Source organism: Crassostrea angulata, chromosome 8, assembly GCF_025612915.1.
Source record: "Crassostrea angulata isolate pt1a10 chromosome 8, ASM2561291v2, whole genome shotgun sequence".
NCBI lineage: Eukaryota > Metazoa > Mollusca > Bivalvia > Ostreida > Ostreidae > Magallana > Magallana angulata.
The window spans coordinates 48,440,400-48,460,015 of NC_069118.1; the positions used below are offsets into that span (position 1 = coordinate 48,440,400).

The following is a 19,616-nucleotide window of genomic DNA, read 5'->3' on the forward strand; positions in this document are numbered from 1 at the left end:
GGCTAGTTACAGTAACTAACCTAATAATAAGTAATAATATACTAGTCTGTGTAAGAAAGCTTTTCAAGTTTTAATAAGCCTTTAGCCTTTTATGTTGTAAACACAAACTCTCAATGTTTTCACAAGATATATATCAAAAATGTAAAAGTTATGGATTTCTTGTAAAAATAAGATAGGATGAGCAGCATTAGAATAAAAATTCTGCTCTTTTTAAAGAATGTTTTAAAGAGTTATAACAAAAAGTTTCAACAATGTTTAAGATAGTCTGCATGGGATTATAACATAATATAAAAATACGCAAATTTACCACGTCATAACCCTAAAAAATATTCGTCATTTTAAGTAAAAGCGCCAAAATTATTCCCAAATATGCGCATTTGGAATGAAAATAATTGTTATATATGATTGCATTTGGAAACAAAAAAAAAATCAAAATATATCATTAAAAATAATTGCACCAGAAAAATCTACTTTTATAAATAATTGAGCTCTGCCAAGCTACAAAATAATCATATATAATACAACCATAAAATGCAAGTTACATGTATCATTTCTTTAAATGGCAAGCATAAAAATACATGTATGCAAACCAATAACAAAATCATTAATGCCCATTTAAACAAAATTAAAAATATTCTTTAATGTCAACAAAATTCACTCTTTAACAAAAATTAAAATAACCAGTAAGAGCATGGAATGTATGTAAACCATGTGATATAAAACTTACCATACTACAGTGTATGTATCAATTGTAAGAAAACTTTGGAGAGTTATCCTTTACAAACAAATTCATTGAAATACAACAACAAAGACATACAATATAAAAAACAAAGACATTTATAAATACTGTGACAACAAAATAAAATTTAAAAGTACCTTGTCAAAAAACTTTTGATACACATCAGTTGGTGACTTCTATATATCTGAATGTATATTAATGCCCTTTTACATACAAATTATCTCAGATATATTTATGAAACATCCTTCTTTTTCAGCTTATTTCATGTTCTAAATCCAATAAAAGGTATAAAACTATTACAAATAATAATACTAAAAACTAAAATGCTCAAAAAATTCAAGACATAACTTGAATTATAAAACAAGTATTTGATATAATGCCCGAGTTTACCTCTAAAACCACCAAAATGTCATCATTTAATGACTGAACTGATAACAACCTAACTGGTAACTGCATTCCACTTCGTCAAATTTCGTTGATTAAACTCCAACATTTTTTGGCAAAGAGATTGATTGTCGACACTGTCAGTATCCGACTCCAGGGGAGGGATAAAATCTGCTACATTACCTACAGTGAAAAAGCATCGCTCCTGATCGGACTGAACCAATGAAACATATCCGCTGTCAGGGTGAATCCTGGAATTGGGAAGCGATAATTCGCCCTCCATGTATGTGTGATGGTGGAACTGTATGTCATATGGATCAAACACCGTTTCTTTTGGGTTACGCTGCAACATTGGCCAAACTGCAGGATTAACATCAATACACCTGTTGTCCCTATGAGCTGATATATAATAGTTCATAACCGTCTCCCGATTGTTAACCAAGCGCCTTTCACTTTCATCCTCCCCAATAAATGTCTTAATGGACTCCTCTAATCTTTTGTTGGGTATGTTTCTCATTTCCATTTTATACAAATTACGGAGCGCTTCACATAAGTCCTGAGCTTCCGGCCTAGAGGAAGCAAATTCCTCATGAAGTAGAGTTTCGTCGTTATCATGTAAAAAGTTGACCAATTTACGGATTTCAGCATCTCTAATAATACATTGGACATTGCCATTCATATCAACTACATCAGACAACACAAACTGTTCTTGAATGTCTGGATTTAAAATAGTTGTCTCGATATCTGGGAAAAATGAAATAAGGATGGGCTTCCTAATTCGTTGCTGATTTGAGGCTACTGCGGTGTGGATACTATCCAAGGACGAAACACAGTTCAAGAAAGCCTGACTTTCTCTAGAAAGATTTTCATTGTTATGAACATGTAAATGCCTGGGAACTTGAGATCGATTTTTCTCAAGGGCAGCATAGATCTGAATTAAGCTTTTGCTAGATATGATTGCCACTTGATAGAAGCTGTTAGATTTCAGATAATCACTTGAGAAACCTTCCATCAGGTTTTCTTCTGCAAACTGGGCCTGAAGCAACAAAAGTCTAGAGTTAAAATATTTCAATAACTTTAATCATGCTTCAAAATCCAACATGAAGAGAACTTGAATTTGTTTTCTTAAAAGGGTACATTAACAGGTGAATTTCTACTTTAAACATTTTTCCTCTGTATTTACACGATTTTTCTTCCTTTCTTAAAACAACTTTTTATAGAAAAAGCTTATTTTCTACAACCGGTATTTCATTTCAGGGTTTGTTTTAAAAGTAACAAGACATTCTAGTACGCAAACATACACATACATATCTCTTGAAAAAAATGATTATGCAAAGAGTGGTAAATCTTGCTAAGATTAGGTCAACATCAAGTAAAGAATTAAATCTACTTTATCACATATGAGATATGAATTCCTTGTTGAGGCTTAATATGCACAGCATCTACAATCTTCCAGAAAAAAAGAAATTTATATAATCTCAATCCATTCTTTAATATTTAATCGAATTTATCCCAACTAAATTGAACATGTTTTCAAAATGGAAATTCAAAAGTACAAAGGAAAGAGGTGATTTTCTACATGCAGTGTCATTTAGTTAGAGATAAAAAAAAAGGAAAAAAATGACAATAACAAATTATGTGGAAAAGATAAAGTACACAAAAATGGGATAATTATAAATCTAGCACTTTAAAAAGTCCAACTTAAGTAACAAGACTTTAATCATAAAATTTCTGAAGGCGGAAGATTCAAGCTATAGAATGACTGATTCGTTTAATTTTAGGTACTCCAATTTAAAAGAAATAGCACACATACTAGATGTTGCATTTGCTGGCCATATGTTGGCCTACATCATCACATATATTTTTATCTATGTTGTTTTGAAGTATATCAGATTAGCATGGTGATTTATTTGATTTTAATTTCTATTTTACCTTGCATCCTCTGATGGCATGTATTAGATTTTTCAAACAGAGGACAGCGTTTCTGAGCTGTAGACTGTCGTCGCAAAACACAGGTAATACTATGGTACAGTCTAAAAAAAAGGACGAATAAACAATCAAAGTAAGGAATTACCCAACACAAGAAAAACTGGCACAATTAAGCATCAAAATAAAGAGGAAAACTCTTGAGTGTACGTTGAAACAACAAAGTACTTTTGATCTGCGGTTCAAGATATATCTTCTGGTAAGACATTAAAACCATACGAAATTGTGTCAGTGTCTGGTCCCATGACATATATTTGATCTAGGTCAAGTTTTGTAATTGGTTTAGTTTATCTAGAAGGCATATGCTGTATGGTTGCAGACTACATGTTAAAAGGGAGTAAGCGGTTGCATAACTATTGCTACTAAACACTCCCTAACGAGCCTTTGGCCACAATGGCATAAAATGCACATGCACAGCTTTGCAAATGCTGCAATGACAGAACTCTTCTTTGATGTTGGAGAGTAAAGATGACAATTTTCAACATAATAAAGATGTTAAAAGATCACGACTACATAGAAAAAGTAATTGAATGGTCTTTGTGTAATTGTTGCTGAGGCTTCATCTGATGATATAATAAAATGATTAGTAAATGCTGAAAATACTTCCTGGAAACCAACGTAGCATACTCTTATGTTACAGAATTATAGCACAAGGTCTATATATACATGTATCATTCAGACACATATCAACATGTGTTAACCACATGATGCATTCTAGAAATGGTTAGAGAATGGTAAGTAATAATAGTATATCCAACACGCTGCTAAACAAATAGCTACTAAGTATAACGAATTAATATATACTTATTTGGTGATATTTTGCACCATTCATTGAATTCAGTCTAATGATTAACAATTCATCTGGTAATTATCAAAAATCTTATCTTATCAAAATATCTAAATGATATGATTTTGTTTTCAAATTTATAAAAAATTGGTTCAGAAATTAAACCTTATTGCATATGGAAAGTTCTTGCCTTATTTTCTTTTGATAAAATTAACAGCAAATCTAAGAAAAACGGCAGCTTATTCAATAGACAAATTAGTCATACAACCACCAATTCGGGTTTAAATATAATGACATTATGTTGCTTAAGTCAATTACAAGAATTTTAACGAAATATAAGCATATGAAAAAGAATTCTTTCCCTGAAATAAAGATATGTTCGCCATTGAAACAAGTTGCAAAATTTTTGATTCTGTGTTGTTTATTATTTCTAATTCTGCACAATGATTGACTTCTTCAAGAGTGCCTTTTTTATAACATAAAACCCACTTCACTGTTATACCACAGTAACTTTGTGACTCAAATTTAGGTGGATGTGGTATTCGGCAGATTAAATTCGCCCGCTGACAACGGGGGCGAAAGGGTGAAAATAAAACGGGGGCGATTATTTTCCTTATGCAGTATCTCGTACTTAAAAAAACACTGCTATTGAATTTCACCGTTTGTTTACCCTGGACAGTCCGATTTTGAAGGATATCAGTACTGTAACCATTAATAAAGGTTTAATATTTTTAAAAAAGCTCACTAAAATCGGACCGTCATAGCTAAAACTTTAGACTGCTAGAACAAAGGAATGACCCCACAACAGTCTTTTAATGGACTATAACTGTTTAAGTTGTCAAAACTTTTGTAGCAGTGTTATATATGTAAACAACTGTAAATGTAGAGAAAGAATCGTAAGGTTACAGTGTCTGGTTGAAACTGATGAACTATAATCATTTTCCATTGATTTGGTATGCTGATGGTTTTGATATGTAGTAAACGGTTAAAACAGAGAAACTGGTAAATGTAACCTGCATTGCTATATCTGTTGGTAATGTCATAATCCATTAAACAATTGATACCAAAACTCTCGTATATTTAAACATTCGGATTGGATGCTTCCTTTAAGCTGATGAACCATACCTGCGTTGTTTGGGGTTGTTTCGCTGCTATCTGCTGGGCTGTAGTGTCTTCGTAGTTTACAGTCAACACTATCTGTCAAATCAAAGACCACAACAAGAAAAATCATTATTAGTGTTTTATTAAATGTTATATTGCATTTCTTTCATAATTTTTAACAAAACAATAATTCATATACTTCAATTCATGTTTAAAGTTTAACATTTTTTTAATAATGAATCGAAATCTGAAGAACCAGATTTATAAATTTGTTGATAAAATTCACTCAAAACGCTTAGGATAAAAGAACATTGTAAGCTTATTAAGAAAAAAAACCATTATAAGACCAAGGTGCTAAAAAATATGATCCAGGAACAGTAACGATAGGGATCTGATTAATTTGGCGCCTTTTTTACTGTCAACTCTGACGGAAACTTGACTTCCTAAACGTCATCACACATACATGTAAAGTGTCTGTTAATATATCTTGTAACATTTCCTTGTTCCTGCTTTTAAAAAATCATTCCTTCCAACAGCATTAAACTTTTCACCCCAAAGCATTGTTGTATGATTAAAAAGAACTAATTGTATCAGCTATAGAGAGAGTTTGAATATGACAATTTACAGACAACAGAGAAATGACAAGGTACCTCTTCTGAAGAAAAAGAAACCAGTGATGGTGCCAACCACCACCAGGAGAACAGGAATACTGACGAGGGTGACCAGCTTGGACACCACCGGCTCTGGCTGACGGCTGACAGTAGCCACACAGTCTGAAAATGATCATCTGTAAACCTGTCATTAACACCTAAATTCACAAATCTTTTAATTAAAACTAGATACAACAGTCCAATCCACACCAAGCGAAAGGTGAGTTCAATTGTAGTCCTTTCTAGGGTCAACCAAAAGTTCAAGAGGGGGAAAAACATGTTCTCTTCTTTTGTGATACAATCGGGCATCCTGGGAATCCGATGTATTTTCTGTTGTTTTCATCCTTTTTCTTTTTATTGCAAAATTAATAGAAATATTTACTGTTTACAGACCCAAAAGATTACATAGGAAATGGTAACGATCCTATAAATTTTCCGCAAAGTTAGTTTGCAGGAGACATAACATTAGGTAAGGTTTAATTATTGTTGGATGTCTTTTTTCCAAACCATATTTATTGACACATGAATGTCTATAAGACTAATTATATAAAAAGAGTCTCTTCTATTCAAGGTGTCTTTCTATAATTATTTATGAACATTGATTTTTGTTGTCTTTTAAAAAATAAATGATATTTTACATCATCTTCATGTCTAAAAAACAAAACATGATACTAAGTCATTTTATATTCATTTTCTCTTTTTTTTAGCTCATTCCAGGTCAACATTTTAAGTACAAAAATTATCATCAAAAACTTGTCAAGTTAAACAGCAATGTTAAAGTTTAAAATTACAGTACTCCAAGTACTTTGATTTTCTATAGTTATTTTATATTTTTTTCTATATTTTACAATGAAGAATTTTGCTGATCGTGGGGCATTTGTTTAAATGTCAGACAAGGAAAATAAAGGTCTTTTATATATATTTCTACTAAACACCTTTCGCATATCTAGATCTTTTCATAAAATGTAGGCGGTGTTGGGTGTAAGGGGACATGAAAAACTGGCTGAATCCAAATAAATAAATCTCCATATCTGTCTCAAGGTCTTATCTACAAAAGCTTTATAAGCTTTTTTATTTTACAGCAAAATAGACAAAGATAAATTAGACAATTTAATTAATAAAACAAGTATATACTTCTACAACAGCTTAGGTCTTAATTAAGTTTTGAGGACCTAAAGGCCTGATCGAAATTTTCAATCTCTTTAATGTTCAGTGAATTGATAGTTAATATGGTTTCAGTTATATTGAGACATATTACCAGATGCCACTGATAAACAACCCCACTTTATTCTCAGGATGACTATACAATGATCATGAACTTTAAGATTATTTATAAATGTGCCAGTCTGTGTTTGTAAAAGTGATATAAGACCTGAATTGGTTAATATCAGATCTTTATGTAGTACGTACAGATCCCCAATATTCACAGATGATCCTAAACCAAGTGTTTAATACAGGAATACTGTAAATATATACTAAACATCTGGAGCTCTCGATATCCTATTTAGCAAATTTTTTTTGCCAAAAGCCTACTTCTACTAAATCGAATTTTAATTACACATTGCAAAATGTTGTGAACATATATTTTAAATGGGTAATTTTAAAAATCACATCTACACTAATTTCTTTGATAAAAATTATACACGATAAGTATACTTGCAGTACTTTATACAGAGAAAATCAATCAAATGTTCATCCATGTTTTATTTACGCCCCTTCTGCAGTTGTTGACATGAGACGAATTTTAATGACTAGGCAAATCAAATGTCTCAAATTATCTCTCTTTAAATACAATGGTGTCTGGGAGAATTCAAGATGGGGCAAAACCATGTACATGTTCAAGTAAATTTTTAAGGGCGAAAATGCCATGGGGCAAAAATAATACGGAAAGGAAATAAACGTGAATACAGTATGTTTACTATAATTGATACCTCGCTGTCCTTTATATCTGATAAATGTACCCAATAACTACACCACACTGTACAATTGGACCATCACGGCAGTTTTAATGTGTTTGGTTCATTGTATTTTTGTCCATTGTGTATTAAAAAGAAAACTAATTATATGTATTAATAAACATACTGTAATAAAGAAGTCAAATTAAAACCATCTTACTGAATCTACAATTAAAATAATATAATGTGTTGTGATGATCATGCATCAAAGAAGATTTTTCCATGAAATCCAAATTTTTTTCTGTAATAAATCATGAATTCCTGCAAATACCAGTTAATTAATTTAAAGGTACACAACAGGCTTCAATGAAAAAGAGATAAAAGAAAATTCTACAAAAGACTCATTATTCTTCTTCAGCATGTGAATGAAGATCACAAGACCTTCTAGAAATAGTCCAACTAATCAAAAAGGTAATTTTTATTTTTATCCTCGGCTATCATAACTAACACTGTGATTGTTAAGCTTTGTCAAAATCCAATTTTAATGGCATCTTAAAATCTAAAGCAATGACACAAAATATACATAAAATGTATAAAAAAGAAAAAAAAAATTCTCCTACATAGCCATCCATATAATGAAAGCAGATCGATTCTTTTATTGGTACACATTTCTTTATATTTTTATTTTGGAATGGAGGATTCTTTTTTACTAAGTTTTTATTTTTTCGATCTATTGCGGCTTAAAATACTGTTATTCTCTAATGGTTAGTACACAACTACTTGTACTCATTTTAAAAACATTTAAGAGTGTTTTAAATAAATGTATATGAACTTTTTCTATACTAAATAACTATAGTTTATAGCTAAAAACATCATATCTCCAAAAATGAAGAAAAATCTGATGGCTAATTTGTTGACCAACCAGCCTCCCTAAATCATTATAATATATGAATGTCCAGCTGCCATTACATAAGATAAAATTCTGTACCTCCAACTGCAACAGTCTTTGATGAAAAATAGTGGTCTAATAAAGCCATTTGATTGTCATATGGTCTAATCTGCAATAATAAAACAGGGTAGTTTTTTAAATAGTTTTAAAACAAAACACTGAGCAAAACTTTAAATGAATATTTTTAAAAAAAGTTAAATTAAAAATTTATCTCAATACTAACTTGAATTTTGTAATTCTTCTTACAAGGCACATTTTCAAAGGTGAAGTTTCCTAAAGGCTGAAAAAAGAAAACAATATAAAATTCATGTATATAAATATTAATAAGTGCTGACTAGTTTTTATAATGACAACTTGTTTGAATACCTTAATTAAAGTTATAATATATCTTATCAAATGACCATTGATTTTGCCTTGCTTAAATTGAAATTCATATCAGTATTCTTAAATGTTTCTGAAAATTTATTTTTTTATATTAATGTTTAATTTAATTCCTCTCAAAAAACAAGATCTATAGCTAGGGGCCTTGAAATTAATAATTTGATTCAAAGGCGATTCAAGCAACATCTAGTATATGTTAGCTTAACAGTGTAATATTCAGTGGTAATTCTACATACATAATTATATACATCTAATATAATTAATGACTTGCAAAATATAAAAAAAAAGAATAGAGGATATCTTGGGACAGAGTATAATTATAATACAACATCTATCTTTGCCATTTATTTAGTGCCAACATTGTCTTATCACCTTTCAAAAGGCTGGCATACACAATAGATTCTTTCTAAAGACTGGCATACAAAATAGATTCTTTCTAAAGACTGGCATATAAAAAAGATTCTATCTACAGTATTGAAACATCTTTCAAAGTACAAGGAGCTCAATTTAGTTCAAATGCCTAATGCAGTATAATTTTTTCTTCGATCGCTGCCATTATGAATTCACAACACATGTATGAATTAATGCAATTGTATCAGTTTGTGAAGAAATGGGCTAGATGTTTCAAAAACTATATAAAGTTTGATTAAAAATCAACTTTAAGGTGTATTAGTACCATGTGTACTGACAGATCAGTACATTAAAAAACAATAATGATGTTATGAAACTGAATACCGCTAATCATTGTTTGGTTATATACGCTACACCATGAGTTGTCTTTAATATCAAGCTGCCTGGTCAAATATCACCATGAGTTGCATAAACAAAGCAAACGTGCTAGATGTAATTAACAGTATCTTGTCAACAACAGATGAAATATTAAATAACAAATATCAATAGTCTACCTAATTTCATGCTATAATACATCATACATGCTGTTATGAAGATGGCTTAACACTTAGTCATCTGATCCCAACTCATAACTTGCTTTCTGATTCGCTGGTCAAATGACCAATCACTTATGAGTAAACAAGCAATTACTTTATTTGGCTTAAAGATATCATCTTTCAGTTAACCAGAAACTCTTTTTGCGGTCTTCATCTACTGAAAGATACATTGATATAATTATCCTTTTAGCACTGAGGAGATCAACTCTTAAGTTTGATTCGCTCAGTGAAACTTTAACATGCAGATAGCAAATGTAAAATATTTTTAAATTTCAGTTGCTTTTGACATTTAATACTCTTAAAAATACAATTTGAAATTCATAGACAAGGCCAAAGATAAATGACTTTAAGGTTAAAGATCAGAATTTAAGGTCAAATCAATTAAATCATATGTATTCATATATAGACAAGTTTGAGTACCAATCTATACGTTTGAATGGGGTTCAAGGCTATTAAATAATAAAGAAAAATATATTTTTATGTGACTCTTCTATAAATGCTCAGTTTACTGCAAGGTCAAGGTCATAATACAACAGTTACTATGGTGATACTCACTGCTGGTAGGTCTGTACTGTTTTCATGGCGATCACTGTGAAGCTGTACTTTATGGTACTCAGCCCCTGGATACAAGGGAGAGAACCAGAGGTGGACTTGATAGTTGTTGTGGCTAAGCGTCGTCCATATTCTAATCTCTGGCCTCCATGAATAACCTGGTTTTAACGGTTAAATAAAGCCAATCAGATTGTTGTTTGTTTGGACTTGCCTCGTTGAAATAACCCTTGCTGATAAAATTTTATTAGCAAAAACTACAGAACTCTTCTTTAAATGGAGATTTTAATTTTTTACTGATTTTTAATTAATTAAACTTCAAGTTTTAATACATGAAAGTATAATAATAAATCATGTTATTATATGCAGTTTATATTTTATGATTTTAAACACCTTTAACCTTGTTTTTAAAACCTTCTATAGAATTTTAATTTTGGGGGCAGTAATGCATAATGCCGCAATAACAGTCCTTCTATACTTATTAAAATGCAATTAATGGCATAAATTACTAGGTCGGGTTTTTTTTTTATCAGTTTTGAAATAAATGTTTTGTTTTAAATGCTAATAAACTCAACAGTCTTTGAATCAGAAAGAAAAAGTGAGCAAGCCACATATCTCCCCCCCCCCCTCTATTATTTGACAATGCTACACATAATGTATGGCAAGTTATGCATCAAATTCACCAAAATAATTTGATAAAGGACATAACTCGAACAAAAAATCATCAGGCTGAGCTTATGCAAAATTGCACTATCCATTCCTTCGTCTTTTTATAGGAACATAATTTTTTTGTAATATGAATATAAACACATTGTGTCCTTAATACATACAATGAAAGTTTCACTAAATTCCATGCAGCGGTTTAAGAGGAGTTGTGCTAATATAAACTGTTCATTACTAATACATTCAATATATGGCCACAACTCAAAGTTGAAAAGTGCCAAAATTCCAAAAATATAAATTTTGGAATCAAAATAATTATGGTTATATGCACAGCTACACAACTGTGTCATAAATACCTACAAAATTTCTTGAAATTCTGTGCAGGAATACATAAAAGGAATATCATTCTGCATATCTGCGTGGGGTATAATGAACACTTAATTATCAATTCTTTTGATCTTGACTGTACGAAATGTGCATCCCTGATTTTATCTCTAACCACAACTCGGTCTATTTTACTGTCTATTTATCCATAATATAGGTTAATGAGCATCTTATACAGTTCAGAGCAGTGGGACAAATAACAAGTTTTGCTGATCCAGCAGAATAATAAAAATGCAGCTTTTGAGTTTCAAATGATTAAATTAGTGCACATGCACTATAATACTTGTTATTGAGTACTTAGATACCTTCCTTATCTACCATAACTGCAGAGACCCGGACCAATTATCGTCAGGTGCAAAATATAATGCGGCATGACAATGCACTGGTTACTTAGCTACCATATACAAATCAATCTTCCTGCTTGTCTGCGGTGCCAATGGTTATCCTCCCTTTGGCAATTACACGACTAATTCAAACTTCAAATAAAAAATTAAGTTACCTGTAATTTAAATCCAAAAAGTTGTTTTGCCAGTTTAAAGGAAATAAGGTGGAAAAAAACACACAAGAATCAGATATATTTCTTTGCACTATAAGTCAAGCTTGAAGGCACTTAAAGTGTACTAAACAGGATAATTCTATTTGTCTGCATTACACCTCCATCATCCCAATACCTTCTGCTAAAACCATTAATTAGGTGTACATGTGCTATTTGGAGACATAAAAGCCAATTTAACCTTTAAAAACTTGAAGCCGCTTAATTTGACTGTCTTAATTTGTCATTTAACATTGTACATGAACAATTAGAGGTACTCCTAATTTAACTAATACCAGTCATAGCTTAATTTAGTCCTTATATTTGTGTACAATATGAGAACAATGTCTGTTCTACTGAGTCAGCTGAATTAAGAGAATTAAGGAAGAATGATTGCGATTTTGCACAATTTCATTACAATCTGGACCAAAATGTCCGTTTTTAGTTTCAGTAGGAAAACTATATCTATACTATACAACTAAATCAGGGACTGCATGAAATAATCAGACTATTTGTTTGCATGTTTCTTTTAAGCTTAGCGGTAGGTTGTTTGTGTCAAAAAAAAACTCAGACTTCGCTGTAAGCATGTATTTGATATAAGCATGTTAGCTGTAACCTTGTTTAAGGAGGCCGACTTTAGTTTGCATTGCGCATGTTTTTGTGCATTCTAATATAACACAGTTGATTTATACTTCTTATGAATTTTTTTCGATATCATTTATAAAATTGAAAATTAAACAGAATTCAGATAAAAATATTTAGATTTTTAAAGGAAATTTTTATTTTTTACATGATTTTTACGTTGTGCGGTAGGGGAGCATAGCCATTGCGCTTTTATGACGTTATGATAAAATGAAGCTTTGTAGGAGTACGTTATAAGAAATAACATAAAAGAAAAAGTAAAAATTGTACGCTGTTGAAATTTTATATACAGAATGATGCTATCCTCGAGGACGTTTTTGGAATGAATCCATTATACCAATCATCATTCGTGATAATCCAAATATATAGCAAAATTTGGTACATTTTAATATTTTGTGATGGCCCCCACTAAAAACCAGACGGTAGAATTTTGTGTTTTTTACATATAAGGTAGGAAATAATATTGCTAACCATATATAACAATTTGAGAAAAAAAGCTATTGTAGTAATTTTTTTAACTGCTTTGATGTGCGGAAAATGACAGTTTCCTATATATTCCTATAGTAAATGTACCTCTATTTTGAGATGGTCCCTAAAAAGAACCAGACGGTCGATTATCATGAACCTTCGCAAATAAACTAGAGTTGGTTTAAATTACATAAGGTTAAAAAAAAGAGTTATGCTATTGTGGTTTTTCCGCAAAAAAACCCAAATCGGCCTCCTTAAATGTATATTTACCTGGGATCAAGACCAACTCAGCAGTGATTCGTTTGCGTCGAAATAGAAATAGAAACTCAGACTTTGCTTTAAGCATGAATTTGATATAAGCATGTTAGCTGTAACATTGTTCAACAGTTACTGTAATATTTTTACCTGGGATCATGACCAGCTCAGCGGCGATTCGTTTGTGCTTCTTGCTGGGCATTGGAATGCTAGTGACGTACACAGTCACTTTGGCAATCTCTGAGGACTCCACACAGTTAAAGACGAAATCAATATCCTACAAAATAAAAAATCTGCCAGCTGACATGTTCAGCTCAACTATAGCTAGTATGATTAGAGCTTCCATCAAAGCCTTCAAGCTTCAACCATTGTTTTGAGGGGTTTAGTATGAATTTGCACTTTTGGATTCAATTTTCTGTGATAGCCCAACAGGTTATTGAAAAAATATGAGTTGATTTTCAGTCTAGTAAATGTTAATCAAAAAATTTTTTATCAGCTAGTTCACAAAACTTACACCAAAGCCACACATAAAAATCCGGCATTAACCATTCCCTCAAAAAAGAATTAAAAAACATTAGAAATCAAAAGCTTGAGCAAAACTTTACTTATTGTGAGCGCACTATCAATTGCAACAAGTTTAGTTTCAGAAATTTTAAATTTTGCAAAATAAAGCATAACAATACATCCCAAAACTGTTGTTGTTTTTACTCTCTCAATAATGACCACTAATGAAGGAGCATTAGGCCTTGCACACTTATTTTCTATTCCCTTCCTCTTTCTTCCACTCCCCGTCCATGAACCTCTCCTTCTCTCTCTCCTTCTCCTTCTCTCTCTCTCTCTCTCTCTCTCTCTCTCTCACGGCCAGATAAGCATGCATTTTTTTCTTATTCCTATGTTCTACTTTTATTGTTGTTTTTTTTTTCAAATATTCCTACAACAAAAAAATTCAGGCCAGTACTTGTGGCTTCTTGTATCAGGTATGATATAAAGACTCAAAATCTTTAATTTATTAATAACATAGCTGAAAGAGAAACAATTTTCTTTAAAAGAGTTTTATTGATTTTCCCTGATCATCAACATACATCGAATCAGATAAGAGGACCAGGTTCTAGAGCTTACAGTTATTTGATGTTCCTACTTATAAGTCTAGTTCAAAAGAATTTTTCTCTCTGAGATTTCACACCTTGATTAATAACAATATATCATTTGATTTTTTTCAAAATAATATACTGTGTTCACATGTTAGAAAGCTGTGTGTAATACATAAAAGGAATATCTGCATATTTTTATCAATCATCAAAATTTTGAGAATATGACTTGAGATCATCACGATCATGCAGCTTGTGGAAGAGAGTAATTTTTACAATGATTTAATACTGGCCTAAGAATGACTTGCAAATTTGAAGAAAAACAACCCAGAAGGGAGAATAAATGGACTGGTCACCACACCGTCTGAACAAGAACGTTTCAGTCTGATAATTTTTTTTTCCATTTCCTGAAACCACACAGTTGGATATATAATTACATGTACTGACAGTTCCAGGGAAGTGACAGCTTATATAGACCCATGGTAGGCAAACTAGTTATGATAACAGTGGGCATATTGTGGGCAAAGCGTAATAATAATTTCTGTAATTTATATCCTATCAGCTGTCCTATTATTTCCATTTTCATTAATGATATCATGCAAGTTGGAAGGAGAACTAATGCTCAAGACCCTAAATGGGTGGGAGTGTTTTCTGCAAATTACTTATTTCCTTTGCAAGGCTGTTTAATATTTTACATCAGAAAGTCTACGCATTTCACACCTAGCATCACGAAACATATTGCAATATGATTTCTGAATCGATAAAATTGAATATGCATGGCTTAAATAGAATTCATTCAACAAATGTATTTAGGTAATTGCTAATCTCACTTAACCTCATAAACTTGCATTGAATATTGATAAAATGAATTATACTGGTACAACAAATATTCCATTTTGGTTAATACTACGTCAGCTTAATGCAAGATGCAATGTGACGGTAACTTATTTGTCAGTGGTATACAGGGACTTTAAAATTTAAATCATAAGTATTAATTAAGAGACATTAGGAGACTGTAATAGAAAGATGCACAAGAAGAGAGAGAGAGGAGAGAGAGAAAGAATAGTGGGAGAAAGTCAGTGGGAGACAGAAGGACAATTGAGATAGAGGGAGAGAGAGAGCAATAGAGGAAGAAGAGTGGGATGGGATTGAGGGAGAGGCAGTTGGAAAAGGAGGGAGAAAGAGTGGGATAGAGAGGGAGATTAAAAAGGTTAAACAGTATCCAAGATATATACAGTGATTTAATTTACTGCTAATTGATGTTAATTGTTTGGTAATATAAGACTTACATGTATGTTCGGTAGCTGCGTCCAGTTTGTGCCACTGAGATTTGCAAAGAAGCAGACGGGATGTGAAATGGATGTGTCTTCTTGAACATTGACTTGGATTTGGAACCCGATCAGTTCATCTACAGAGGCTTAAAAACAAAACAAACAAAATTATTGAAGTGAAAAACAACACCTGATTCATTCTCCTGCAATCTGTAATATTCATCTTGAGACTATCGAAAGAAAAAATTCCCAAAACGCAACTTTGAATCAATATGCGTAGATGAACACCTTGGGTTTTACAATACACTGTCTGGCTGTCGTAATATTTGTTTAGGAAATCTCTGATTCCTAATGAAACCCTAGAGAGTTCATTGTTCTGAAAAACAAGTTCCCCTGTTTTTGGACTCAGTGGCAATGTATTCTCAATAGGTTATTTTATTTAAGGTAGATTCACTATAAAGATGCTCTTATTTTTTCTTCGCATGTGAATCCCCAGTGTAAAAATCATACATGATTCTGGTCAATTGTAACATTTTCTTCAAAGAAGGAAATCTGAAACTTTTGATTATTTTCTATGAAAATCATTATATTCTTTGGGTTTTTTTTTCAAAGGAAATGGAAAAAGTGTTTTGCTTGCAAATATACTGTAGATTGGCATATAATCACGATGGTTTTAATTTCACTATGTTCACAATTTAATATTTTCCCGCGAAATTAAACCCATCCTGAATACTATCATTAGTTTTCAAAAACGTTTCAATGCTTATATTCTGATCAATTGATTTTTAAGCAGTGGGAAATTAAAACCATCACGATTGGTACTTTAATAGAAATCGTGAAAATTTAACACGGTGGAATTAAAACGACTTACAGTATGTCTTTTTAGAGTTTATAATTTGCTGTCATAATCGTAAATGCATAGTCATGAGTAATAAATATCAAAGAAAAGATGTTGATAAAGAATTTTTCTGACATCTTTTATAAAGCTTTACTACATATCCTGCTACAGCTGACTTTTAAGGTCATGATCATCACAGATTATCATTATATTTCCATATTAAGATAGCTTAATTCTTTGATTTAAATGATGATGAATATTAATTTAACATTATAACGTAATAATAAAATCAGCAGACCTGAATCAGCAGAGATTGTATCTAAATTAAGATATATACCCATAAAAACATCAAAGTGATAAAATTTCAAACAAAGACAATCATTTTAATTGTCAGATGACCCAAAAAAAAGAGAAAATCAAGTTTGCCTCAGGCATTCTGATAAGAGAAAGTGAAAAATTTTTAATACTTGACATCAATCATATCAATGACATCAAATCCCATGAAAGCATTGAGTGAATACCCGTAAGAGCACCCTGTCTCCCCTTAATGCTTCCTTAAACTGAGTATCAATATTTTTTTTTCAAAATCTACAAAGATTGATGTCCTCACATATAGAAATGAAACCAGAGCACTGAGGGCAAAAATTTTTTTTCATCTTATCTGCTGTTTAATTATGATTTTATTTCTTTGAAATTCATTAACAAAGCAGTAGGAGGCAGCATCACAGATCTGAGTCATATTTGTTCTCAAAATATTTGTAATAATAATGTATCTGATGTTAAGAACCAAAGAAATACAAGAGACAATAGAATCGTATGTCGGACTTTGCCACGTAATGACAACAAACAATACATTTGGCTTGACTGCACCTGAGCAAATTCTAGACATGCAAGCAGTATCCAGACTAATAATATCCTTATTGCACCTGGTTGTTATGAAAATTCTTGTAGATTTCCTTTCTGGGTTTAATATATTAGTCCACCTGGGTTATAACAAAATTCCATGGAAATGAAGAAGCTTTCATATACCGTAAATCTGGAAATTTTTACCGTAGATAAATTTTTAGCTAATTTGCGCGTGCTCTGCATTTGCAAAAATTGTTTTCCTAAAAATTAATCAAAATTCTATATAAAAATTCGCAAAAATAAATCGACGTAAAAGTTTCCAGATTTACGGTATTGACTGCCAGTTCGATGTAGGGTTCTGTTAGTATTATGGTTGCCTATCATATCAATAAAAAAAAGGTACTTTAAAGTTTCTTAGAATTTACTGCATGTAAATTAGAATTAATAATGCATTTATTAATTATGTTCAGATTGTACATTTTATGTACATTCATTACCAAAATACGAAAAAATTTAATTTAATGCACAAATAATTCATCTATTGCCGTTATGCCTATAAACGGTATTACAGTCCCTGAAAGGTTCTACTCTCCCACTTGAACGGTGATTGAATGGTGAGTGCATGGTGAGCAAATGGTGAGCACATGCTAAATAGAATGATGAACAAAGTGGCAAAGAGCAAAGAGCGCAAGTGAACGCACGGCAAAAGCATTGCTGTTAGCGCACCGTGAGTGCACGGTGAATGCATGAAAAAATGGGAAAGAACGTTTTAGGGACTGTACGTAGAAGGAAAATGGGAAACAAACTGGATGAGTCAGATAATGCCAAAAACCTATTGTTTCATTTCTTCCAAATATATTCAGGAGAAAACAATTATCAAACAGACCAAACAAATGAGAATTACATAAAATGTGCAGAACAACAACCCTGTACAAAAGAATGGAAAGAGTTTGGGAGATATAGACGTAATCTTCACATACATACGTTCTACTTTTACCATTTTTTCATGCGTTCAACATTCATGCACTCTTGGTGCGCTAATGGCAATGCTTTTGCCGCGCGTTACCTTGCGCTCTTTCTTACACAAACACAAACAATCAACATATAAGCCTGTCTTGTGTTTGCCATCTTAAAACCAGTCTGGACAGTGAGTCCTCCTATATGACCATTAGAACAAAATCTTAGGATCTTCAACACTATAGCCATGTAAAGCCAGTATTACTATATGGATCCAGATGCTGGAAGCTCCCGAAAGTGACCTCACAAAGAAATTGAAAGTGTTTATAAATTGATGCCATAATGCTCCATATTTTAAGGTGGCTCACTACACCTTGAAATATTTTCTCAAATCAGCAGAAAATTACTTGATTATGATAGATATCATAATGGATAAGAAGTATTTAAGTCAAATAGGAAGAAAATGTGCAATTTTGGATGAAAATTACATTTTAAAAAATCTAATTCAGTAAACATGAACAAAAACTCCAGGCAGATTTGAATTCATGATCTGCGGTTCAGAAGCCCACTACAATAACCACTGAGCTACGACGATATACAACCCAATCGAATGATATAAACAATTTAATAAAACATTTAAATCACCATCTTGTGACACAGTGTCTTAAAAAGTACGCGTCTAGGTGTATAGTGATGTACCTGAAGATCGAATATATATTTCATGTAATATCTAACTATGACCTCAGAGATATGGCAGGACAGGAAGACATTGCTAAGATCTGAGAACAGGAGGGTGCATCTCTGTATGACAGAAAGACGGTTATGATTGGTTATTATATAAAAATTAACATCTCTGCGTCTTTGACGGTGGGTTCCGAGCTGATCCGGCTAGACTTATTTAATGACATATATGAAGAGAACAAAATTCAGGCATTAAAAAGAATATACACAGATTGTGTTTTGGTCAAATCAAAGTACAATTCTCTTCTAATTAAATAATGGAGATTCTTTTTGGAAGGTAAAAAAATATTGTAAAAAATTGTAAAGAGATGAATTTACTAGTGCATGAAACATTTTTTATTCATAGACAACTTTTTTCTAACTTTTTCAGTGATAAACTGATCACCATATATTAAATAAGTTTTTCATGCCATGAAAGACATTTTTTTTTAAATATAGTATATACCATGCAAAAGTTTAATTGCATCTTTAAATTGCCAAAAAACCCAAAACATAAGTGGTTTCTAGACTAAACATTCTTTACTTAATTTCAACCAAGGCTATCAAGTGACCTTGACCTTTGA

The 19,616-nt window shown here is 31.7% G+C and overlaps 1 protein-coding gene across 1 annotated transcript; it reads right to left on the bottom strand.

Moving 5' to 3' along the window:
* Positions 1-1,122: 1,122 nt before the first annotated feature.
* On the bottom strand, positions 1,123-18,355 carry LOC128161045 (uncharacterized). Its single transcript, XM_052824299.1, has 10 exons — positions 18,340-18,355; positions 15,690-15,817; positions 13,463-13,589; positions 10,375-10,529; positions 8,715-8,771; positions 8,531-8,600; positions 5,648-5,770; positions 5,022-5,093; positions 3,056-3,156; positions 1,123-2,159 (listed from the first exon to the last, which is right to left on the bottom strand). The coding sequence occupies exons 1-10, from the start codon at positions 18,353-18,355 to the stop codon at positions 1,179-1,181; spliced, it is 1,830 nt and encodes a 609-aa protein (XP_052680259.1). The 3' UTR covers positions 1,123-1,178.
* Positions 18,356-19,616: the final 1,261 nt, after the last annotated feature.

Excerpts from the sequence above, each read along its gene's own strand:
- LOC128161045 (XM_052824299.1), bottom strand. Across the intron at positions 8,772-10,374 it reads ACAGTACAGACCTACCAGCA|CCTTTAGGAAACTTCACCTT; the intron begins GTGAGTATCACC and ends TTCTTTTTTCAG. Across the intron at positions 5,094-5,647 it reads TTTCTTTTTCTTCAGAAGAG|ATAGTGTTGACTGTAAACTA; the intron begins GTACCTTGTCAT and ends TTGATTTGACAG.